This window comes from Biomphalaria glabrata, chromosome 9 (assembly GCF_947242115.1).
Source record: "Biomphalaria glabrata chromosome 9, xgBioGlab47.1, whole genome shotgun sequence".
NCBI classification, from domain to species: Eukaryota; Metazoa; Mollusca; class Gastropoda; family Planorbidae; genus Biomphalaria; species Biomphalaria glabrata.
The window spans coordinates 26,245,782-26,271,311 of NC_074719.1; the positions used below are offsets into that span (position 1 = coordinate 26,245,782).

Genomic DNA, 25,530 nt, shown 5'->3' on the forward strand with positions numbered 1-25,530 from the left:
TATCTTACGAAGCTGAGATTGCTTATATAAAAACTGCTATTATCGAACACCCCCTTTTTAAACCTCAATTTTCATGTTTAGGTAGCAAAGGACACTTTAAAGAAAATTGTTGAAAATATTTCTCAGCCTAATTAGAAGCGTATTATATAGGTTTTGTTGAGCTGAACGTCATTGGCATTAAAAAATACCCTTAACCCGAGACTCACTTCACTCTTCCCAAGAGGTCAAAAAAAGTGAAATTTTTATACCAATATTACCAATGCACTTTGAATATAAGTACAAAAATTATCCTCGGGTGAAAATGAAACTAAATATAACTAAACTATAAAGAAATGGACGATACACAATAGGAATGGACTAGTTTCGTCATAATTATCGAAATAAAGGAGAATTTTAAAAAATACAATGGGGTGTTCGATAAGTACCTTAAAACGAAGGTGTTCGATAGATGTAAGTTACTCTAGATCTAATATTAAAAATATTAAAATAACCATAAAAGTCTAAGTCTAAGAAGTGTAACTGTAAAACTAAACAATAAAACCGTTACTTAGTAGTCTTACTCTTACTAATACTTAGTAATACTAGTCTTAGTCCTGACTCTTACTCTTACTAGATCTACTTCTTTCTTAACTTAAGACACTTAAGTTAGTCTCACTGAGTCTTAGTAGTCTTAGTCTTAGTAGACTTTCACTGTGACGTTACTAGATCTAGATAGATTTTTCTATGTCTATTTCATTATTTAACCTATTCTAGCTAGACCTAGGCCTAGAGTCTAGATTAGGCTAGAGGACTAGTCGACTAGACTGACTAGAGGCTAGACTAAGAAAAAGATTCTAGACTAGACTACAAGTCACTAGATTACTAGATCTAGATAATACTAGTCTAGATTCTAGATGATTATGATACGATAGCTGCAGCATAGTACTAGAATAGTAGATCTAGAAATAGATCTATTAATAATAATAATTTAGGTAATCATGAATGTGAGCGTCAAAAATTATTTATCGCGACATTACTTGTTGTCTCTTCCTGGCCAAAAACAAATCCAGATTTTTTTATCAAAAATAATTTTGGTATCATTAAGTGCTGCCAACTAGAAATAAGAAACACCCGTTAACGTACAGATGTATTAATGTTAGACAAAATAGTTTAGACCACAATAAAATAGTTCTTTTTTTTAAAAGGTTTATTGCAATCATTTTTTTTGTGTGTGTGCTAAATAGATGTTACTTTTCATTGTCACTGAATTATGAATTATTAAAATCTCTGAGTAAATACTTTTTTTTGTGAAGTAACCTGTGTCTGTATTTGGTAAGACAAGATCTGGATTGAGATTGTTTAAAAATAGCTTTTATGAATTGCTAGACCAGATTCCATATTATTTTAAATAGTTTTTATTTTCATAAAGAGCATTTTTCATGCTTATAGCATGCTCAGAGCACTATGGTCCAATCTGTTTTCAGGATCACTGGGGGAGGGGGGGGGGGAGGTATCCAGGGAAAATGTTTTCAGTAATGCTTTTAGTTGCTCAGTAAGCACAACAACTCTGATTGACTCCGATGTTGAGAACCTCGAGCCTCTTTATATGTAGCTACCACAAGCCCAAGCGTTTTATCATTTATGTCTCTCACGCTTGCCATATAGCGATTTCTATTTATTTATTTCTCTTGCTGTATTTTATTGGTGGTGTATTTTGAAACTAAACGATGTTAAAAAGGGTAATTAATTTATGTTAAAAAAAAAAGCTTATTATTATTATACAGTGAGTAGCATACGCCGATATTTTCAGAGCCTGCCTTAGGTCACTGCAACCTATGCGACCGCAGTGAGCCACGCACTGTCATAGAACCCACTCTAATCCTAGGTGTAAATTATTAAAACGAAACCATTTTATAACTTATAACAGATTTTCCGTGGTCTTCTGGTTTACAAGAAGCTCCTGGAAGGTGACTTCTCACATTTTATGGAAAAAAGAAACTTGTGTGTGTAGGCCTACTGTAATAGTCCTGCTTTGTATTTGTTGATGGCTGTCGGACTTCGACACTCTGGAGGCAATGGGTAGAGGCGGCCTTGGCAGTGCGCGGGGCCCTGGGCGAATGTCATATGCGGGGCCCTAAGCCGCAAGTGTAGGCTATATATCCATACCACATCACATCACGCTAATGCCTCGTCCGCCTTTAATGCTGTCTTATTTTAGCTATAAAATATAGTACCTTACGTATGTACTGTACTATTGGCCGTTTGACTACATTACATAATGTACTTTATGAAAGATTTTGCCTTAAAGTTTAATCAACGTAACTAATGATTAAGACATTTGTTCATGAACAATCAACAAACTACATAATAATATATTTCTGGTAAACACTCCGAAGGTTAAGATTATGGCCGCCGCAAGAAGAGCGCAAAAGGTTGATTGTTGATGCGAATAATGTGTGCTTGGACTCCTTGGTGCTTTCCCTTCAAGTTTACACCATTGTATTTGTATCCCTGGACACGACAATCGGCGATGTCCTGACCAACGTTCAACAGCGCATCAAGAAGCGCCATGTCAAACCCTTTCCTGTTTGTCAACATCAGGATACGTCCAAAAAACTCAATATAAGGAACATCAGCTCTTTGTGGCTAACATCAGGTGTAGTCAAGAATGACGGGAAAATATTTTGCTAGTTTGATTTTATCAATAATGTTCCCTTTTACTTCTGATGCCATAATCTTCATATTATCGTTTTGAATCCTATGCCTGATGTAATGGCCGTGAGCCTCAGCGTTCTTAATTCTTCGAAGATGTACTTGCATGGTTGGGTCGACTTCGGCTATCACCGTTGTTCGTTTGTTTCTCTGTTCTCCCATTATATGCGGTGTTGTTTTCTTAAAGGTACTGTACAAGCGCTAGAATTTTTGTTAAGACTGCGCGCTACAGCAGTTTTACTTTTCTAATTTTTCTTGCATCACGTTATTCGTTGTGCTACCATTTGACATTCTCAGAGCTAAATCCAACCACAAAGTCACACACTTAACGGGATATACAGAAACCTCGTGCTGCTGAAGTTTATGTCATGTTAAGAGCTTACATAGAAATAGTATTTGGTATTATAAAGATGCCTGGAAAGATTTCCAAAGATATTGAGTATATATGAGAACTGTTCTGGTTTTCGAAGCTGACAGTGTCAAGGGAATCTCCAATCGCAGGGCCTGGGGAGGTTGTCCCACTTGCCACCCCCTAAGGCCGCTACTGTGCATAGGCGCAGCCAGGGGGGTTGGGGTTCAATAATGTTCCCTTTTTCTTCTGATTACATCAGGTCCATAAGCTGTTTCGAAACTGTCATATCTTTGGCATATGTTGATAACGCGAATGTTTATTTGTGTAGCATTAGGGCCTCTTCTGGCCTTGTTAGAATGTTCTTTGTGCAAACATTAAATTACTTTATCCTGATCAATTTTGTTGTTGCATAGTGCCACTATGTTCACTGAGTAATTTGACCACAACACATATATTTAGTAGCAAGCATTGTCTCAACAGACAAAACGTTTAATAATCATAATAAAATAGTGCATAAAAACTTGGCAACTCCAGCCATGGAAATACATCACTTAGAACCCATTTATATTACATCTCGCATCTCTTACACAATACATATATACATCTCCTTACTCTCAGGAGTCCAAAAGGTAACTGAGGTTTTCACCCCATGGTCAGTTACAGACCAATAATTTCTTCGTAAATAAGGCACGAGATAGTCAAATGACTATTAACTCACTTCATGTCACATTGAATCTCAAACGAGTATGTGACAGAAACCTATGCCAGATGTTATGTTCTGGTGTCTGGGCTGTAAATTGTTTGATAGTTAATATCGAGCCTTTCCTGTTTCGTGCAATCTTTAAGCGCGAGAGAGAGTTGTCATGTTTTTTACACCTTCAAATCAATTAACTTCTGATACGAAGCAACTTAGCATGTAGTGATTTCACTGAAATAAAGTTTATAAGGATAAGCTATATAATTTTAATAAACTGGAATAAGCTAATCTGTAGTTCATGTCCGACCATGCACACTTTATGGCTTGCAATTCAAAATTCTGTAGAACGTAGTCGTGACGATTTTTTTTTCATTTGCACATAATTATAGCTATCATTATATTTAGTAAAGGCCTAGAATATGATAAAATATTATTTTCTTTTTGTCTTGGAGGAAAAATTCTAGTCAGCTGTCAATTTGAGAAGATCTTTGAATTGGATGGCTGCCTGGTCGTGCGGTTTGAGCGCTCGATTGTCGTTCAGATTTGTCAATGGTCCACGGTTCAAACCCTGCACGCTCCCATCCCCCGTCGTCCTAGTTAGGTCGACTATAAGTGAAACCAGACAAACTGCTTTATGTGTAATCAGTGCCTGCTTCTCGTGTGCTTCTGATGTGTGTTTTAATTGTAATCAATTATTCATCTGTTCTTGAACCAGTTTCCGTGTTGTACGTTGCAGTCTGTCCATCTTAGCATAAGTGGCCGCTCAAAAGCACACCAGCAGTCACATTAATTACATAATCAAAAACCAAACTGACCATGGTTAGGAACACTTCAGGGATAACATCTTGAGGAAGGCGAGATTATTGGCAGACAAACTAGGTTATGAATTAGTGCTTCCGATAATTTGTAGTCGACAGACACACCAAGCAAAAAAACATTTGTTTGGATTTTGGGATTATTAAAGAACACTGCTTTACAGTCCGTATCTGGATTCGTTAGTTTCTTCGTTAACGTCTCTCTTTTCAAGCAATACTAATGCTCAGTTCAACCAGTTTTGTTTACATCCTAAAATGATGCAAGAGCATGAAACAAGTATTTATCTACTTATCTTATATCATACAGACGTTACTTCAAAAAAGAAGATGATTACGTCCAACGCGCCATGTATTTACAGTGAAATTAATATCGTATAGGTGGCCGGGGGGGGGGGGCGAGTGGACACCAGTTCTTTTCTTTAATATGCTCGGGAGAAAAAAATGGAAGCTATGACTTTGAGCCATAGGTGGCAACTTGCATCCCCCTTCAAAAAATCCTGCGGGCGCACATGAACACCCGAAATATCTTGTCTATGAAATATACAATGAAATATGTCTTAGCAGCTTGTTGCCCAGATACTTAACTATTATTAAAGACGAGCACATCAATTTCAACACATAAAACTAGTCAATTACTTCATACAGACTTTTATATAATTATTGCTTCTCACGTGACTTCTACTGTGACCTAATCACTTTTCTTTACATCGCTACTTTTCTAAAAACTTCTAACAACTCTCAGGTCGACCGACTACTAGTCTACTTAGGCCTAGTTACTAGACTTGGATTTCCTTCATGTTTTTTTTTTACACAGCTACTACAGCTTGACTTTCTTCTTAAATGGCTTATAGCATTGCTGATTCTTTTATCCGTGGTTCAATAGAAGCGGGTCACAATGTCATCCTTTCACGCTCTATATTGGCCAAAATCACCTAAATATTAGAAACTGCCACATGATTACTATTTTACCAGTGACTCAAATACAACAGAACAAAACATAATATTCATCTTATATTTAGATCTAGGCTATACACTTAACATAAAAAAAAACCAAATCAACACACACAAAAAAAACAAGTTCAGCATATATTTGTGTTATTGTAACTTTATTAATATAATTGTTAGAAAAAGGAAAGTGTTTATATAGTTAATTATATAATTTATGCCTACAAACAAGCGTGCAGCACCGGTTTAAGCAAGTGTAACAAAAAGAAAAACTCAGAATACTAAGTTGGCAACACCTCTGTGACATTGTAAACAAAATGGCAGCGTGCTGAGCAACCTTGACGTCGCTAATGCTTTTTGTTCATGTCATATAAATATAAAAGTTCTCTTTTTTACAAGTAAATCTTTTAAAAACACTATTTATATTTATTAATTGTATTTTTTTTTTAAATTGAATTTTCAGTGAATCAATAATTTTTGACGCTCATCTTCATGATTACCATAATTTATACTGAGTATAATCTAGATCTAGTGGGCCTGCCATAGGCATGGTTCTAGAATCTAGATTATATATATTTTGTTATTTTAATTGGTTTAAATTTAAATTTTATCAATCTGTATAACTTCAAATGTAGCTTTTAATTGCCTTTTCACTCTTATACTTAATACAGTTAGACATTAGTTTTAAAAAATGTTGATTGATTTGCAATAATGCAACACAAGTTAAGCAGGGGGTCTACGGAAAATCAGAAACCATGGCAAGGGGTCTACGAGACAAAAAAGTTTGGGAACCACTGGTCTAGATGATTCAGATAGATCTAAACGTAGTAACAGCTGCATTATTTAATTATATAAGTTATAAGATCTAAATCATGATGAAGACGAAGATCTAGGACTAGAAGTCTAGTAAAGTACTAATGAGCTAAAAGAGCTAAAAAAAAAAAAAGATATAGCTAAAAGAGCTAAAAAAAAAAAAGATATAAATTAAATATAAAATATATCTAGATTTTATATTTCTGGAATCAAACACACTGGAAATGTTGGTTTTTTTTTTGTAGGCTCATCATCCGTAGCTACGGATATTATGTTTCATATAGGAATTTGTTGTACTATGAAACATTAAATATTAATTCAGTAATTTGCTTTAGGGATTCTTGTAAACATTTTCACAAAGAGCAGTTACTCTTGTATTTCTGGATTTTTCATGTGTGGCTCAAATATTGAGCACGCAGAACTGTTTTCACTAACAGGAGAAGCGGCGAAGGCGAGTAACTAACGCCAAAACCCGTAAGCTTTGGAAAGGCTGGTGCTTTCTACCCACCTAGCAGAAGAACTGAATTCAAACCTTTTTCTGCCTTGCAGCTATACTCAAACATGGGAAAGGTTTTGTGAGTCAACCCTGAGGAAAAATAAGGAGCCAGCAACCCTTAGGCAGTTTGCAGCAAACAGCTCTACATCCTGTCAGAGCCTGCTAGACCGTTGATCCCAAACTGTATATATGTCGTTTGCAAAGAATTACATAAGAAGCTTTTAATGTTATAATTTATACCACCGATATGCCCTTGAACTGTATTGTTGCTTTAAAAAATTCATAATATCAGATGTAGGTTTGTGTGTAATACAAGTTTTTAAAACTACTTCAAGGGCAGGTAAAATCAATGTTTTTAACGCATCATCTTCTCTATATGATGTCGAAGAGAGATTTTGTAAGTGTATTCTGAACTTTATCTTTATTTTTCATTTGAATAGCAGTATAAATATTTAAAGGATTAAAGGTACATTTACATATTAGTGTAGGAAATAATTGCATTAATGGGAGTGAAAATTAAAGTCACAAATGAAATGAAATTCATTATCGTAGACCCCCATGGACATCTCAGAGACCCCCCAATTTATTTTTTTCACTTTCGTAGACCCTGGGGGTCTATATAGACCACTTTGGGAATCACTGATCTATACTCTAGATCTAGTAAATCTAGTAATAACTAGATCTAGAGGTAGTATCATCTAGATCTATACGGTATATAAAAGTTACCTGGATTCTTGATGCCTTGAAAATACTTGAATTAACTTTAGACTTAAGATCTAGATCTAGAATAATCTAGAATTTCGAATATCATATCTAAATTATTTCTAGATCTAGATTCTAGATAATAGTAGATCTAGAATCTAGTATTGATTGGCACTATCAGTGCAGTATGGCTTAGTAAAGTATGAGTATCAATATACTATCAGTAATCAGTATCATCATGATTAAACTCAAGTACTATACTATATTATATATCTAGTATGTATTGCACTAGAGTTATGCCTAAAGGCAAAGCCCTTGATTTGTTCCCTGCCAGGCTTTATATAGAATAGATCTACATTTTTTCAAGTTATCTACTTTTTACTAGTTTTAGCCCATGAATTATTGTCTACTGTTTAATGAACTTTTAATCTGTTACACTAAAATGAAAAGACCCAGTCTCATTCTCTTTCCTTACCTTTTCTCTCTCTCTCTCTCTCTCTCTGAACTTCTTTCAAGCTTTTTGTTTTTTCTTTCACCCTGCACATTATTATGTTCTTATAGACATTTACTTTTTAGTTGAATTGGAATGACCTGCATTATAATTATAATGTCTCCCATCACACACACGCTCACATACTTTTCTGCCGTAAATTCTAACCAATTCCACTTTCACACATTTCTTTAGATCATCATCTTCAGACCAAGAGGGAAAAATGCATTCACTGAAAGCCCTAATCGAATACCTCTTCCTGTTTTCCATACTTTTATTTTATCAAATAATTAATTTCTTTTATTAGTTGTAATTGTTTACACCTTCTGGATGCCCCCCCCCCCCCCCAGCTGATTCTTATTTAAACATAACTTGACCTAAGAGGTAAAAGGAATCTGTGTGTGATGAAATTTCTTGTTGATACATTTGATATCTTTTAAAAGAGATCTCTTGATAGAACATAAGTGAGTGGTATGTGTAAAATAAAAATATATATGCTTGTAGAATAGATTAGAATCTGTATCAAGCTTGGGTTATCTAGATCTAAAAGATAATCTATTGTCCACCCACACAGGAGAAGGAAAACTAAATTCAAACCTCTGCCAGACTCAGCTGCCTTGCAGCTATACCCAATGATGGGAAAGGCTTTGGGAGTCAACCCTGAAGTAAAATCAGGAGCTGGCAAACCTAAGGAAGAGATTCATAACAAACGAATATTCACATTAGACTAGAGTAACACCTTTAGTAAAATCACTAAATTTAGAAAGCCTTCAGGACAGAAGACTCAAAAGTAAAGTAGCAATTATACATAAAACACTGAACCATAATCTTCAAATACAAAAAACAAAATTTAATAAAATACTCTGAAAGACACAAAGATAAAGGCACATTCCTCGTCCCATATGCTAGGACAAATTTGTACAAATACTCCTTCTTCCCTAGTGCTATTAGAGCATGGAATTGGTTGCCTGAGCTAGCCAGGAAAACCAGTAACTTGGTAGAATTTTAGTCATTGCTTGATATGCATGACGCGTAGGACATAATCATCTTCTTTTTTGAAGTAACGTCTGTATTATATAAGATAAGAAGAATCTGTGATGCCACTGACTCCAAACTATCAGTATTGCTTTAGATCTATAGATATAGATCGATTGTGTAGAGAGGGGGGAACTGTGAGTGACATCGTTCCAATCATAGCATAGCTAATGCTCAGGCATTCATCTCATTTCTATGAAACGATCCTTAGATATATAGTTGCTATGCTATAGCTGAATGAGGCCATATTTATTTTGGTCATATCAATATTTATTAGATTGAAAACACAATTATGTAACTTTAAAAATCTTTTGCAGGTTGAAATTAATTGAAAATGAGTTTCAAGACGGTGATATCACTCTTAAGGTACACTGGTTTTGGTGTTTTTATTATTATATAATAATGATAATGATGTATATTAGCCATGTTGGCCAAATGATAAAACACTTGGTTACTTCATGAGGATCTTAGGCTTGAATCCCGGATTGGCCTGGGATTATAAATGTTTTTAAAAAAATTTGATGTCCCAAAAGATAAAGTTCAGCACAACATCAAAGCAACACAGTCCACCCTTATTTCCTTACAAATCTCCTCACTTGCTGGTCTTTGCCACCACATTGTATTGGTCACCATCACTTGAAACTTTTTTTTTCTAATTCTTGGCACAGTGATTTTAATTCGTTGGGTCAAGCATAGTGGTGTAGCTCCCTTTTCTCCCTGTATGCAGGATTTACTTCTTCTAGCCAGCTTTTAGCTGCTGAGCTGTGAGCTCTTTTGCAGACTGTGCCAAGGAAAAAATAGCATGCTGTTTTCTTCAGTTGTTCAGCACTGCTGTACAGGGTATTGGTTATGTTGGGCTGAAATGGTAGTAGGGTCTGCCTAAGGTGGATTAGGAATGGGTATTCAAAGAGGATGCTGTAAATGGTTTCATAAGGGTGGGCAGTGTCTACAAATGGGTAGGTGTGTGGGATTTATTTTGTTATGATGGTAATTTAACAGAGGTGTGTGTCCTCTTCTTAGTTGGATGATTGCTCTTTGTGGGGAAGGAAGTTAATACTGTCTGGTTTGTTTGGCATGGTCATTTCTTTGTACATGGCTCTGCCTGTGTTTTCTGATGCCCATTGGTTTGAGACAATCCTCTTGTGGTTGTTGACTAACATTGACCTTAGGGTGAGGTAGTTAACAGGTCGTCTATCTGGTTGTTCTGTAAATGCAGGATACTAGCTTAGCTAGTATGCTCTATGTTTATTTTACAGCCAAGATTTTAGATTTCAGCTTTTATCAGAATTAATTACTTCCTTTCCTTATTATTTCTTTTGTGAAATTTGATACTTCAGTTCAATAATAGTTGCAGATACACAAGCTTTTTTTTTTTTTTTAAATTATCATTATAGTTATTTCCCAATTTAATCAAGAACTTTTGCCTGGTTGCTTAAATTTGTTGTCACACCACTGTAAAATTCCCCTTTCAACCTTGTGGTCTATAGGGCAGATAATGTAAATGCCATCTGTTTCTGTGGCCTGGGGTGAACAAGGGTGTCATGTGGCCAGCACAATGACCAACCACCTTTACTTTTCCCAACAGGTACCTATTAGAGCTGGGTGGACTTAGAGGTACCATAGGATCCCAAAACTAAATAACCCTGTATTCACCAGGATTCAAACTCGGAACCCTCGGTTTGGACGCGCGCCAAGTCAATATAATCAAACTGTACAAATAGGTAACGGCTATTTATTTGAGAACAAAAGTTTTTGTTGGTTAACACAAAATACTATGAGCAGGGTCTAACTAACCTACCTTACATTAGTCATGTAGTGCCATGACATAGTTGGGCACTCATATCAGAAATGTTAGTTATTTAACAACTATTGAAAGTCATTTTTTTTTTTTTGTTTTTTTTTTATTCTAAAATTTTTTTTGTAATTTACATTTTCCTATTTTTGATTGCAACTCTAGGGCTATTGGAAGAAAAAGTACAGTATACTGGAAAAAGTTTTGCCTGGAAAACTTAGATCTGAAGTGGAAAATCTCAGACAAGAATTTGAAGGTGGCGACATCACAGAGGTATTAAATTTTGTTCAGTATTACAGATTTAAATCAAAGTTCAGATCCACTAAGTGTTAAGCTAATGTTAAGATACTTACTTAGACTTTGCCAGTTGTAAAAATTACTTTAATTTATGTGTCAGTCAACCTAGTAACATAGTAACCTTCATCAACAGAAAGGTTATTACAAAAAGTTGGAAAGTATTATTGAAGACTTTCTAGAACAAACAAAAGACAATGTCTGCAAGCTGATCCAGAACTCTGTTGACACTACTGGAGATAATTCAGTGAATACAAATGGGAATTGTTCTATGCCACTGGTCAGGAAAGAAACAGAAGTGTCCAAACAAAATATTGTTGAGATCAAGTGTGATAATGAACTGAAACAAAATGGACACCATCAAAGCCAAGTTTGTGAAAGTAAAATGGAGGTTGATGAGGTATTTTTTTTTTCTTGAAACATTGTATTATTTTCAGATAATTTATCATTTTCTAAACAGTCGTTTTATACTCAAAATATTGTTATACTGAATATCAGACCTGCCTACCGTTACGCAAAATCTCCCAAAAATGACAGTCAGCACGCAAATACGCATTTAACCCGTCGCGTTAAGCATTTCATATCCTTTTCTTTTTTCCTCTCTTGACTAGCTTACGAGCAGTCACGCTAAGCCGTCCTGTTGGGGAGGGGGGGATCAGGAAAGGTGTGGGAACACATTGTGTCCAGATCTATACATTGATTGGTTCTTAAAAGCAATTAGATTTAGTCTAGAAATGAAGAACGCGAGAGTGAGGGAGTGGCGGGTTGGTACCGTCAGTTAGCTGATACACCAACGTGACTTTTTTTTTTTTTTTTTGTAAGTTCATTAGTGGAAATTAATTAATCCCTGATTCCCGTATTCATTTGTATAGAAAAAAATATCGAAGTACTATCAGTTTTAAAACACATTGAGTGACATTGTAGATATCTAATCTAGATCTGGATTCTAGATCTAGAATCTAGATAACTTGTTATACAGGAATAGATCTAGCTAGAGTCTAGCTAGTCATTACGTTATGTCATGATTCTCTACATTACTCTACAATCTAGATCCAATTTAGTTGTAATATGATTTAGATCTAGATCTAGATCGATAACATCTACTACCATCTAGTCTAGATCTAGACTAGATTCTTAGTCTTAGTATAGAATAGATCAAGGATGAAGGTATGCCTACGAAAGTTTGGAGTAGACCTACATTTGTAGCGGATCCACAGCATCGATAACTCTTGAGCCCAGATCTAGAGTAGATTATATTCATTATATAGACATAGATCTAGTCTAGATATCATCTCTATTGTCGTATTGATCTAGATTTAGATTGTAGATCTAATCATGACATAAGTTTTTTTTTTTCAATTTTCTTACTGTTAATTGTCATTGTTGAGTTGTTTCATTTCATATCTTTGTTACTTTTACACAGGGCCATTAACTCTTGTTATTTATGCCAAGTTTTTTCATGTAATAAATAAGACTAAGAGTTGTTATTACAAAGACTCTTTTCTCATATCCCGTCCCGAGACATGACGTTAAACTGCGCTCCTCTTTCCTTAGCACTTTTGGAGCTCAAAAGTGCCCTACTTCTTTTCTATCATTGTGTCTGCCTCCTCTTTTCCTAAGTCTGCCTTCATTGATCATCACACTGTCTCCTTAACTTTAAATTCTCACTACGTCCTAGACCAGTCCGTTTGCCGTGGACTGCGACGGGTAAGGGGGGATAAAGAGATCCTGGTGTTTGAGTGGTGGCTATCTGAGGATAAACCACAACAACACAATACTTTGGCTCCAAGTTCCCCTAGACCTGAGACCCAGATGGCCCGCTCTGGGTCAACCGGCTGGTCATGCCGAGCTACCAGCATAGGTCGTCGACCTATGCTGGAGGGCGGTGGCTGGAGGGTCAATCAGGGAGCTGCTGTATCGGACACATGTCCGATGTAGCAGCTGACTGAGTATAGCACCTGTGTAGCCCTGGCGGGCTCATTCTGGACATCCGAATGGCCCGTCCCCTTGTTGGACTCGATGGCGGGTGGGGAGCACAGGTGCCGAATTAACCAAAATATATATGGACAAAAAAACACACACAAAACTACTTGCCCCAGACCTATGTCTGGGCAAGAAACGTCGAATTGACGATAAAAAAGAGGAGGTCCCAAAAAGCTGTGCCACCTGGCCATCATTTCTGGTGGTTAGATGCACAGAGGAGGAAAAAAGCCTGACAAAGTTGAGCCCTTTTATTATCTATAAGGGACTCAAGTCAGTAGTGGGAGAGCCCAAGAGTGTGTCTAAGCTACACAAAACAATGGAACTCCTTGTAGAAGTAGACAGCAAGACACACTCTGATGGGCTTTTAAGATGCAGAAGACTCTGTGATCTCCAAGTGGAAGTCATGCCACACAAGAGTCTGAACACCAGCAGAGGTGTAATCAGCTCTAGGGACCTACTGGAATGTTCCGAGAAGGAAATAGTGGAGGGCATTGAAGGAGTCACCCATGCCCGGCGCATTACCAGGCGCAGGGAGGGTGAGGAGGTCAAAACCGCCACTATTATCCTCACATTCGGAACTAGGACACCGCCAGAGTATGTGAAGGCAGGATACCTACGAGTTCCAGTGAGGCCCTACATACCTAACCCCATGAGGTGCTTCAAGTGCCAGGGTTATGGACACGGCGCGGCAGTCTGCAAGAGGAACACTGTGTGTGCCAGATGTGCTGGAGAGGGTCATGAGGACAAGGGCTGCACAGCCCAGTTCAAATGCCCAAACTGTCAAGCTGGCCACTCAGCCTACTCCAAGGACTGCCCTGTGTGGAAACAGGAGGTTGCCGTGCAGGAGTACAAGGCAAGAAACGGATGTACCTTTAGCCAGGCGAAATCGGCTGTACTGGCCCTACCCAAGGGCCAATTCGGCTTGACAAAGACCTACGCCCAGGCTGTTGCTAAGAAAGGAAGATCCATAGCCACACAGACGGACACATTGACCCCACCACCCCCTCCTCCTCCCCCAACTCAGAAGAAAACACCGCCAAAGAACACACCTCTGAAGAAACAAGAAAGCCCTGTTGTCATGCTAAAGAACAGTTTCTCTGTGCTCGCTGATGAGAGCATGGAGACTGAGCAGCATGTCAAAACCAATACTCCGGGAGAACCTGGAGACATCATGTCTGATACAGATTCTCCTCAGAGAACCCAGCCAGACACCCCAACCTCTACCGAGTTAGAGGTTGACCAACTCCCTAAGGGGAGAAATCAAAGCGGAGAGGATGCCCGAGGTGAGAGAGGAGGAAATAACCTCCGCTCTAACCAGAGGGATCTCCCCTCTCCAGAGAGAAAGACTTCCCCCAAAAGGGGGTTGTCCTCCTCTCCATCCAAACCCAAGAATAAAAATACCAAGGTCACTGGAATAAAGGGAAACCCCTCCGGGGGCCTCCCAAGGCCAAATAGCTCCAAGTAGGTCATCTAGAATAAGCCATGGATTCCAGAATTGTACAGTGGAATTGTAGAGGCCTCAAGGCCAATTACGAGGAAATGCAGCTACTGATGGACTCTGAGACTCCTGTAGCTGTCTGCTTACAGGAAACATTTCTGAAAGATTGCATCAGCTTCCGAAGCTACCGTGCTTACACCAAGAATGTTGAGGATGCAGAGAGAGCATCAGGTGGAGTCTGTATCCTTGTGAAGGATAGCATCCCCCATGAGAGGGTAGAACTACAGACCACACTACAGGCCGTAGCAGCTAGGATAACCCTTCACAAGGTTATCACTTGCTGCAGCCTGTATCTACCACCAGGCGCTCCATTAAACCGAACAGACATGGAGGACCTATTGAAACAACTCCCCCGGCCTTATTTAATCCTTGGGGATTTCAATGCCCATAACACCATGTGGGGATCCAACAATACCGACACAAGAGGTCGTATGTTGGAGGATATCTTCCTCCAACATGATTTATGCATACTTAATGATGCATCACCGACCTACTTGCACCCAGGAACTGGATCATTCACATGCATTGACCTCACCGTATGCGTCCCCTGACTTCTGGACGATTTTCAATGGTCAGTTAGCAATGATCTACGGGGAAGTGATCACTTCCCAATCATCATTACTAACAATCTCCCTTCATTGGGACGACCTCAGCGGTGGAAACTGAATAAGGCCGATTGGGAACAATTCCAAAAAAGATGCTCTGAGGATATCACAGAAAATATCCTCCATGAACAGAACCCAGCTGATACCTTTGCTAGCAAGCTACTAAGTATAGCCAGGAAAGTTGTACCCCTAACCTCTGCAAATCCAAAACGGCCTAGCAAACCATGGTTAGATACAGCTTGCAAAAGTGCTATTGGTGATAGGAAAAAACGACTGGCTGCATTTATAAAGAATCCTTCCCAGGAAAACCTAAAGCTATTCAGGATAGCTAGAGCAAAGGCTAGACAAACCATACGGTCAGCCAAAAGGAATTCCTGGAGAAGTTTTGTCGGCAGTCTGGATGCCAAAACTTCTGCTAGAGCGGTTTGGAAGGCAGTAAGGCGAATCAAAGGGAAAGAATCAAATGCAATAGGGCATTTGAAAAACCAAGGACGAACTGTCACGTCCCCCAGAGAAATAGCTGACTGCCTTGCATCCTCAATAGCAGAAAAATCATCCACTGCACACTACACGCCAGAGTTCCAAAAAGTCAAAACCAGGGAGGAAAGACACCCCATTGATTTCAGGTCAGAGAACAATGAAGACTACAACAAACCGTTCTCGCTTGAGGAACTGAGGGAATCGCTGGACAAGTCACATGACACAGCGCCTGGAGAAGACGAAATCCATTACCAGTTCCTCAAGCACCTTCCCGAACCCTCATTGGCAGTCCTGCTAGGGGTCTATAACTGTGTGTGGCAAACAGGCGCTTTCCCAAACAGCTGGAGGAAAGCCACAGTTATACCGATACCTAAACCGGGAAGAGACGGCTCTGACCCAGCTAACTATCGACCAATAGCACTAACAAGCTGCATCTGCAAAACCATGGAAAGAATGATTAACAGTAGGCTGGTCTGGTACCTGGAAAGGAATAAAGTGATCTCAAACTACCAGTGCGGATTCCGGCAGGGGCGGACAACTGACCACCTGGTAAGGCTGGAAGCTTATATTAGAAATGCATTACTCAGAAGAGAACATCTAGTAGCTGTATTGTTCGATATAGAAAAGGCCTATGACACAACCTGGAAACATGGCATTCTACGTGACCTGGCGCTTATGGGGCTTAAGGGACACCTCCCCCGTTTTGTGGAGGAATTCCTGAAAGATCGAAAATTTCAGGTTCGAGTGGGCAACTCCGCTTCTGACACTCATGACCAGGAAATGGGTGTACCCCAGGGCAGCATTCTGTCAGTCACCCTGTTCAACATTAAAATAAATAGCATCATAAATGCGCTGTCCCCTGGCATAGAGTGCTCTTTGTATGTTGATGACTTTGTCATTCTTACTTATGGGAAAAACATGAACACCTTAGAAAGGAAATTACAGTTATGTTTAAACAAAATTCAGGGTTGGGCAAACTATAATGGTTTCAAATTCTCAGACTCCAAAACAGTTAGTATGCATTTTTGTAATCTAAGGGGACTCCACCCAGACCCTGAACTATTTATACACAAAAAGAAGATCCCTGTCGTGAAAACTACAAAATTTTTAGGCCTCACCTTAGATTCCAAATTTAATTTTCTCCCCCACATTAAGGAACTTAAGAAGAAATGCCAAAAGTCATTAAACATACTAAGAGTACTCAGCCATACGGACTGGGGAGCTGACAGAGATACCTTGCTGCTGCTCTATCTGAGTCTAATTCGATCCAAGCTAGACTACGGATCCATAATATATGGAGCAGCAAGGAAGTCGTACCTAAAAATACTGGAACCAATACAAAATGCTGCCCTGCGTCTCTGTCTCGGCGCGTTTCGTACATCACCTATCCCAAGTCTCCATGTGGAGGCTGGAGAACTCCCCATGGATATAAGAATGAAAAAGCTTGCAATGCAATATATAGTCAAGCTAAAATCCAACCCCACGAACCCTGCTTTTGACTCCATATTTAACCCCACAGAGGTAGAATTATACAATCGAAGGCCTAACGTCATACAGCCGTTGGGCCTTCGAATGAGAGAACCCATCCAAAATTTAACCCCACCCATTGACCAAATCTCTAAAATAGAAACCCCTCAGAATCCTCCTTGGCTAATGAATAAACCCAAATTAAATTTATCCCTCCTTAATTTCAAAAAAGAAAATACAGACCCAAGCATACTACAAGTCCACTTTAGGGAACTGCAGGAGAGCTACGGAGATTGTGGCACCATCTACACAGACGGATCCAAAATGGAGGGAAAGGTCGCGTGTGCCTGCTCCTTTCGGAACAAAACAATCTCCCGTAGACTCCCCGATGGCTGCTCCATCTTTACGGCCGAATTGCACGCAATATTGCTTGCACTTATGGCCGTAAAAGCATCAGAAAGGAGTAAATTTATAATCTGCTCCGACTCCAAATCTGCATTGCAAGCTTTGGGGCGGATGAAGACTGACATCCCATTGGTACATAAGAGCCTGAAGCTGTTGGACCTAATAACAGCCGACCGTAGGGATGTCACCTTCATCTGGGTCCCCTCCCATGTTGGCATTGAGGGAAACGAAGCCGCAGACAGAGAAGCAAAGAGAGCCCTAAATCATGCGGTGTCAGGAACCCAAATTCCCTACTCGGACCTGAGACAAAGTATTGCCTCTGCCACCTATCGAGAGTGGCAGAACCGATGGGAGGCTGAGACTCACAGTAAACTCAGGCAGATTGTGGCGGATGTCAGGTGGCGGCCCACATCTAAGGGTCTGACAAGGCGTGGTAGCACAACCATGTCCAGACTTAGGATTGGCCACACCTACATCACGCACTCTTTTGTACTGAAGAGAGAGGAGCCCCCACTTTGCGAGTACTGTGACTCTCGCCTCACCGTGGAACATATCCTCATCGATTGCCCCAGATACCAGGATGTCATGGCGAAATATTTTAGAGCCACTAATCTAAAAACACTATTTAATAATGTCGACCCTGGGAAGGTACTGGGCTTTATTCGGGAAGTGGGGCTATCTACGAAGATCTGATTTCTGAATTTGTGAACATGCACTATTTACATTAGATTTTTACCAAATATTTAAATTTTTACTACCTTTACTATTTTAACTGTGAATAGACCTTGATTTTAATTATATGACTGTATAGAATCTGGCCCTTGTTGTTTAGAGAGAGAGTAGTCCTTAAGGGACTGCAGGCACGACATGGCCTAAATTGTGCCGATGTGCCTCAAATCCAAAAATCCAAAAAAATCCTTTTCTCATATAAAGTCATAACAGAAACAAACACATAAATAGAATAGACACAACATAAAGAGTTCATTCAGCGACTACACACAGACCTCTTGGTCCTGTTCATGTTTCCTGATCGAGTGATGTTGATAGAGTCTGAATACAAAACGAACGAGTTTTTGTACCGCCTGGTACAAGTTTTTAAAAAATGTCAGTACCAGGGTGGGAAATTTGTTCTTATAGAAAGAAAAAACAAAATAAGTAAAAGTAGGTCTCCTATTTGTTGAGGATTCTGCTTCAAAAGTTTTCTCCCATTGTCATGGAAACTAAAATGAAAGAAATGATTTGCAAAAAAATATACTTGGTTACAAATATGACACTAGTGATTCAATTCAACAGCAGAAGATGAATTCAATAGCAGTGCATTTTTTTTATATTCTGAAAAAAGATTTTTACATTTTATTTAAAGGCCGAAAGTGGCTCAGAAGTAACAAGTTTACCAGAGAAACAATCAGATAATGACACAACTCAAATTGAATCAGTTAACACAAATGACAACTCCCCTGCTAAAAAGTCTAAAAGTGAAAGTGGCTCAGATGAAAAACTTACAAAGTCTAAAGCTGCTAAGGAGAGAAACTCTAGTACATTCAAAGAAGAGAGAAGTAAGTTTTTGTGAATTAGAAGACATGTTTTATTAAGTTTAGTATGTCAGATACCTATCAAGCATGAGATACAATTAAATCATTTATATCTTTTCTTACATTTTCTGAATTAATGATTTTTTAAATTTAAATAACTAAAAAAATTAAATATCTAAACTTTTTATTTTTTTTAAAGAAACATTTTAGGTGCAAAACTCTTGGTCTAATTTATCCATTGTTTTCACCAGTTGAATAAACATTGAGATCACTTCAAGAAAACATATTCAACTCAATTTCATATTTCTGTTAGCATAACAGTCTAAAGTATTTTATTTTCAGCACCATCCCGAACCTCTAGACGACTGAGCAGTAAGAAAGATGAAAAACAGCCAACTATTTTATCTATGATGAATGCCAAGTAAGTAAAACATTAAAAAGCCACAATTGCCCAAAAAGTTAGGTTTGAAAATAAAATGTCAATTAAGATAAATTGAGTAGAATGTCCTTATTATGAAAGGTGCCTAAATTCTTGACTGTTAATTATGAGATTATTTTTTAATCATAATATATAAACAATGCTTATTATCTTTAAAAACAGTACAACAACTCTACATTGTCTTTAAAAACAGCACCGTCTCTCTACATTGTTTTTAAAAACAGCACCATCTATCTATGGTATTAATTGCATAATACAACTTCACTATAATCTCTACTGCCGTTCTGCTAGTCTAATTGTCACTTCTGATAAAATACTTGCATTAATGAGACACTCTTAAATGCTGTTACATCAACATTGTTGTCTGCTAATACTGCATGCATATTCTTCCTGCCAATGAATAATTTTGTTATCCCTAGACCCAAAACAGAAAATGTAGCATCAGATAAAATGGAAGATGTTGTATTGGACAATGTTAAAGATGATTTTATTGAAGCTGATGATGACACACAAGGGAGTGCGAAGAGAATAAAGCTTCAGAAAGATTATAGGAGAAAGTCTGATGGGTATGTTTTAATAAGTTTAATAAATTTAAGAATTCATTCAATTTTTTGTTAATCTTTCTCTTGAAATTTATATTTGAAGGAAAAATACATGTGTATACTTTTTAACTTCAGAGTTAACTCAGTCTTCAGTCCTAGTCCTGCTAAAGCTTTACCGCTGAGATGCAATGAATGTTTGAAATATTTGGATGATCCTGACCTAAAACTCTTCCCTGGTGATGCTGATGAAGCAGTAAGTTTACTAGATATTCAGCGCTGATTGTCAAATGATACTCATCATACAGCTCCTCATACCAAATTTTCATTTATGAAATTTCAGGTGGAAGAAATGATAGCTCTCACTGATCCAAAGTTATCTTTATACACTGGCGATGAAGATCATGACAAAATGGCAGAAGACAGACCACAGCATAAAATAACCAACTTTAGGTAAATGGAAATAATTATTTAGTTACTCATAATGTGCATCAAAGTGTATTTTAAGATTGTCAAGTTTCTTTAAAAGGATTTTATATCTTATCACAAGAAAATACAACCACCGATGGAGGCATGGCTAATAATGTTTAATTTACAAGGATGTTTTTTGTAACTTTTACTAACTAGTACTATCTAGAATTCATTATTATTATTCTCATTATATGTATAACATTGTATTCCAACAGCGCTTGAACATTTTAGCTTGTAACATTCATTTGTTACCAGCTTAGCTAGTATGCTCTAAATATGTTTTTGTTTGACCTATTACTATACAATACTATAAATATATAATTTTATAACATTATACATTTTCAGCGTCTATGACAAAAATACTCATCTTTGTGCTTTTGATACTGGCTTGATAGAACGCAACAAATATCTTTTCTTCAGTGGAGTTTTAAAACCTATATTTGAGGAAGATTCTAGTCCTGAAGGTTAGAGCATTGAGTTAATTAGTTGTTGTTTTTTTTTTAATTCTGATACATTTTTTTATTTTGACTGGCTACTTAAATTTATCGAGATGCTTGATAATTGCAAGTAGAAAATGTCTACTTTGAGACTGCCTTTTTTTTTTTTAAATCCTTCCTATCTTACTAAGTTTGAGTAATTGTATGATGCATGTACTAAAAAAAAATATTTAAAGTCTGGACATTTTGACTCTATAAAAAAAGTATTTAGCTTTCCCGTCTTAACTACTCTTGCTAGGTTAAAATTTTATTTTATAATTCTTTAAATGCTAATTATTTTAAAATGATTAATTATTAACCAGACTTATTCACTTGTACCTAAAATTTGCTTAATCATAGTTGAAGGCTGGCATCATGGCTCAACAGTTTAGACAAGAAGTAAAGGAAAGATCACTCTTATTTCTGCAATATGGACGGACTAGAGTTAACCCACAAAAAAAGAGGGGGGGGGGAACAAGTAGTATTCACCCGTCACTAAATAGCAGGGCCAGACTTAACCATTGAGACCAAGAAGTCATGGAAAGACAACAAGTAATCTACTCGGTATTCACCCATCACTAAATAGCAGATCCGGACTTAACCATTGTGGGTCCAATGCGAAATGGATTTATTCATTCTTTACTATGCACAGAATTACTACACAAGCCTTGCGTGTAGCGAAGTCATACAGTATATCATAAGAATTCTGTTTCCTCCATAGATCATGCTCACTAGCAAGAATTTCGAAATGTTTCAATTGATCTACAAGAATTGTTGACCTCAAGTAATTCTTCATTAGTTTGAGGTGCGAGAATCTTCTTTCATAAGGTTCCACAATTACTCGATAATGCCGTTTTTTTTATCGCGTTTAGGATTGGCGTTTTCCATATTGAATGACACCCCAAAATGAAAATTTTTGTCAATATACTTCAGGAGATTTGTATGAGTTTTCAAAAGATATATATATATATATATATAATTCTCTTCATGGCTTAACCATTCCTGACACCTAGAAGTAAAGGAAAGATCACTCTTTTATTTCTGCAAGTCAGACTAGAGTTACTTTATCGACAAAAAAAAAAAAGAGGGGGGTGGAGAATGAGTAGCATTCACCCGTCACTAAATAGTAGGGCCGGACTTAGCCATTGTGACCAAGAAGTCATGGAAAGATCATTTCTGCAAGTCGGACTACAGTTACCCCACGTAACTTTAGCGGCGAAAAAAAAAGGGGGGGGGGATGGGGAGAACAAATATTCTAATCTGTATTCACCCATCACTAAATAGCAGGGCCGGACTTTACCATTGTGGGTCCAATGCAAAATGGATTTATTCATTCTTTACCATGCACAGAATTACTACACAAGCCTTGCGTGTAGCGAAGTCATACAGTATATCATAAGAATTCTGTTTCCTCCATAGATCATGCTCACTAGCAAGAATTTCGAAATGTTTCAATTGATCTACAAGAATTGTTGACCTCAAGTAATTCTTCATTAGTTTGAGGTGCGAGAATCTTCTTTCATAAGGTTCCACAATTACTCGATAATGCCGTTTTTTTATCGCGTTTAGGATTGGCGTTTTCCATATTGAATGACACCCCAAAATGACAATTTTTGTCAATATACTTCAGGAGATTTGTATGAGTTTTCAAAAGATAAATATATATATATACATATAATTCTCTTCATGGCTTAACCATTCCTGACACCTAGAAGTAAAGGAAATATCACTCTTTTATTTCTGCAAGTCATACTAGAGTTACTTTATCGACAAAAAAAAAAGAGCGGGGTGGAGAATGAGTAGCATTCACCCGTCACTAAATAGTAGGGCCGGACTTAGCCATTGTGACCAAGAAGTCATGGAAAGATCATTTCTGCAAGTCGGACTACAGTTACCCCACGTAACTTTAGTGGCGAAAAAAAAAGGGTGGGGTGGGGAGAACAAATATTCTACTCTGTATTCACCCATCACTAAATAGCAGGGCCATACTTAACCTTTGTGGGGCCCTATGTGAAACAGATTGCGCAGGGCCCCGTTTGGGTAGGGATACGGATAATAATTGAAAATTAAGAGTTTGTATTAGAAAATAAATTCGTCTTTGCATTTTATTGACTCTTTACTACATGCTGAATTACTTTACGAGCCTTGTGTGTATCGAAGTCATACAGTATATCATAAGAATTCTGTTTCTTACATAGATCACTGGTATTGCATATTGCAATTTTTTTATCGTGTATAGGATTTGCATTTTCCATATTGAATGACACCCCAAAATGACAATTTTGTCTATATATTTCATGAGATTTGTATGAGTTTTCAAAAGATTTTTAATAATATCTGGAGATTTCCATTACTTTTTCATATATTTTGCAATTTCGACTTGTCGACTAGTTTTTTAAATAGATTATTTGGACCAAACTATTCCACCAATTTCTACCTATTAGGAGCTTCAGCATTCAAAAAGAATCTTAAGTTGCATTAATTGTGATACACTTTTCTCTTTTGCTGAATCAATTTTCTTTTACAGTTTCCAAGTATCCCATGCACACAAAAGTGCAATATTATGACCAGTAGTATAACAGTGAAACAGGAATATGTTGGATATATTTAGAACTAGACATATGTTACCCGCGACTCGCGGGTCTTTATTTGCGCATTACTGTCGATATAGTCACTGAGAGTGTTTTGTAAACAATTAAACGAAATAATAATGTAATAAGTAAAGCGAATGTGTCAATGTAAAAATAGTGTGAATGAAGCTATCAAATCAAAATAGCTAATAGGCTTAAATCCATTTTTTTTTTCAAATTAAAACATTTGCTTGTAGGCCTACATATATTTGATTAAAATTTGAGATGAATAGACTAAATTTTGTATGTTCATGTGTATAAAGTATAAAGTAGATCTTGAGGTAGACATAGATCTAAATCTACACTAATCTAGAGTTAAAAATTGGCTTTTATAGAGCTCATTCTGTACTGTGCATGCATGAACTTTTTTTCATGAATGAATATAGGCCTACCTCAACACGGCTACGCAACTTTAGCGAACAGCGAACGAATGTATTAAAAATGCTTTAGAAAAAAAAATTTGAATGTTAATTTGATACAAAATATGAAATGAATGGACAATAATTAGTATGTTTATGTGTTAAAGCATAAAACTATCTTTGCGAAAAGAAGTTTTATCATCTTAGAGTTCAATAAAAGTTTTAGACCTAGGCCTAGGAATAGACTCAGTAGAGAGATGTGTTAATGTGTAACCATTAGGTAATGTCTAATGAAATAATGTTCGCCAGGAAATCTGTAGTCACAGATATCAGGAACTAATTTATGTAAAAAATGCTTTTGGATAATCTAGTGGATTGGATTTAGATGTATGTTAAACGTAGCTAATGATCCTTTCACGTTATTTCTCTTTCGCTACGAAAATAAAATTAGTTTTGCGAAAATGGGTTTACCCGAAGTCGATACATTCATATCTATTAAAAACGAAAAGAGCGATAGCTTTGTTAAATGAATGGGATTATAAAGTGAACAATTAAACGAAATAATGTTCAGTACGCGATTCATGAATGAATATAGATCTAGGCCTATCTCAACTCGGCTTCGCAGTTTTCGTATATGAATGTATATGAATGTAGCTTTAGAAAACCAAATTAGAAAACCAAATTTGATCAAAATATGAAATGAATGGACTTTAATTAATATGTTTATGTGTTAAAGTATAAAACTATCTGTGCGAAGAGAAGTTTTATCATCTTAGAGTTTTAGATCTAGGGATGGGATTATAAAGTAAACAATTAAACGAAATAATATTTAGTACGCGATTCATTACGGAATTGTCTAATGAAAGAATGTTCGTCAGGAAATCTGTAATCACAGATATAAGGAACTAATTAATGTAAAAAATGCTTTTGAAACATAAAATTGAAGGTTAATTTTATTATATAATGAAATCAATGGATCTTCTTTTGTATTTTCATGTGTCAAAGTAAAAAACTATCTGCGCAAAGTGTATTTCTTAAAATTAGATCTAGGTCTAAATCCTTTCTATCTTTTCTCATGTCAACATTGTAGACATGGCCTAGATCCATAAAATACTATAGCTGTAATAGAGTCGGACAACTTTATTTTTTTTGAGGGTCTTAAGTTTGTTTTAGGGCTACAATACATACACTACGGTCTAAGTTGGTTCCCAAGGAACATTCCTGCCTAGTTTTATCAAGATTGTTCAAGCGGTTTTGATGTCTATAAGTAACATACATACATACATACATACATACACCACACATTCTACTTTATAATATAGATATTCTCTTGCTTTGAATTGTATTTTTAACAAAAAAGTTTGTTGTTTTATTAAAATTAAAAATAAATTAAGTAAAGTAATTTGAAGATAGAAAAAAAAAAGGTTGCTCTTTCTTCAAGTTTTGTAATGTCTTTTTTTTTTTTAATATTTTTTTTTTTTTTTTTTACTTTTAAAGAAAAATAATTTTCCACAATATCGTAGT

The 25,530-nt window shown here is 36.9% G+C and overlaps 1 protein-coding gene across 2 annotated transcripts in view; it reads left to right on the plus strand.

The window, feature by feature from the left end:
* LOC106061766 (DNA (cytosine-5)-methyltransferase 1-like) overlaps window positions 1–25,530 on the plus strand; it is a 42,791-nt gene that overhangs the window by 2,282 nt on the left and 14,979 nt on the right. The window contains exons 1-10 of one of the 2 annotated variants that reach the window (XM_056041441.1): window positions 5,812–5,898; window positions 9,354–9,402; window positions 10,994–11,101; window positions 11,259–11,522; window positions 18,924–19,116; window positions 19,435–19,513; window positions 19,951–20,097; window positions 20,209–20,326; window positions 20,414–20,523; window positions 20,887–21,005. In XM_056041441.1, the coding sequence (XP_055897416.1) occupies window positions 5,864–5,898; window positions 9,354–9,402; window positions 10,994–11,101; window positions 11,259–11,522; window positions 18,924–19,116; window positions 19,435–19,513; window positions 19,951–20,097; window positions 20,209–20,326; window positions 20,414–20,523; window positions 20,887–21,005 (1,222 nt within the window). In that variant the 5' untranslated portion in view covers window positions 5,812–5,863. Of the gene's footprint in view, window positions 1–5,811; window positions 5,899–9,353; window positions 9,403–10,993; window positions 11,102–11,258; window positions 11,523–18,923; window positions 19,117–19,434; window positions 19,514–19,950; window positions 20,098–20,208; window positions 20,327–20,413; window positions 20,524–20,886; window positions 21,006–25,530 lie in introns of those variants that run through there. The other variant, XM_056041440.1, reaches the window with a different exon arrangement.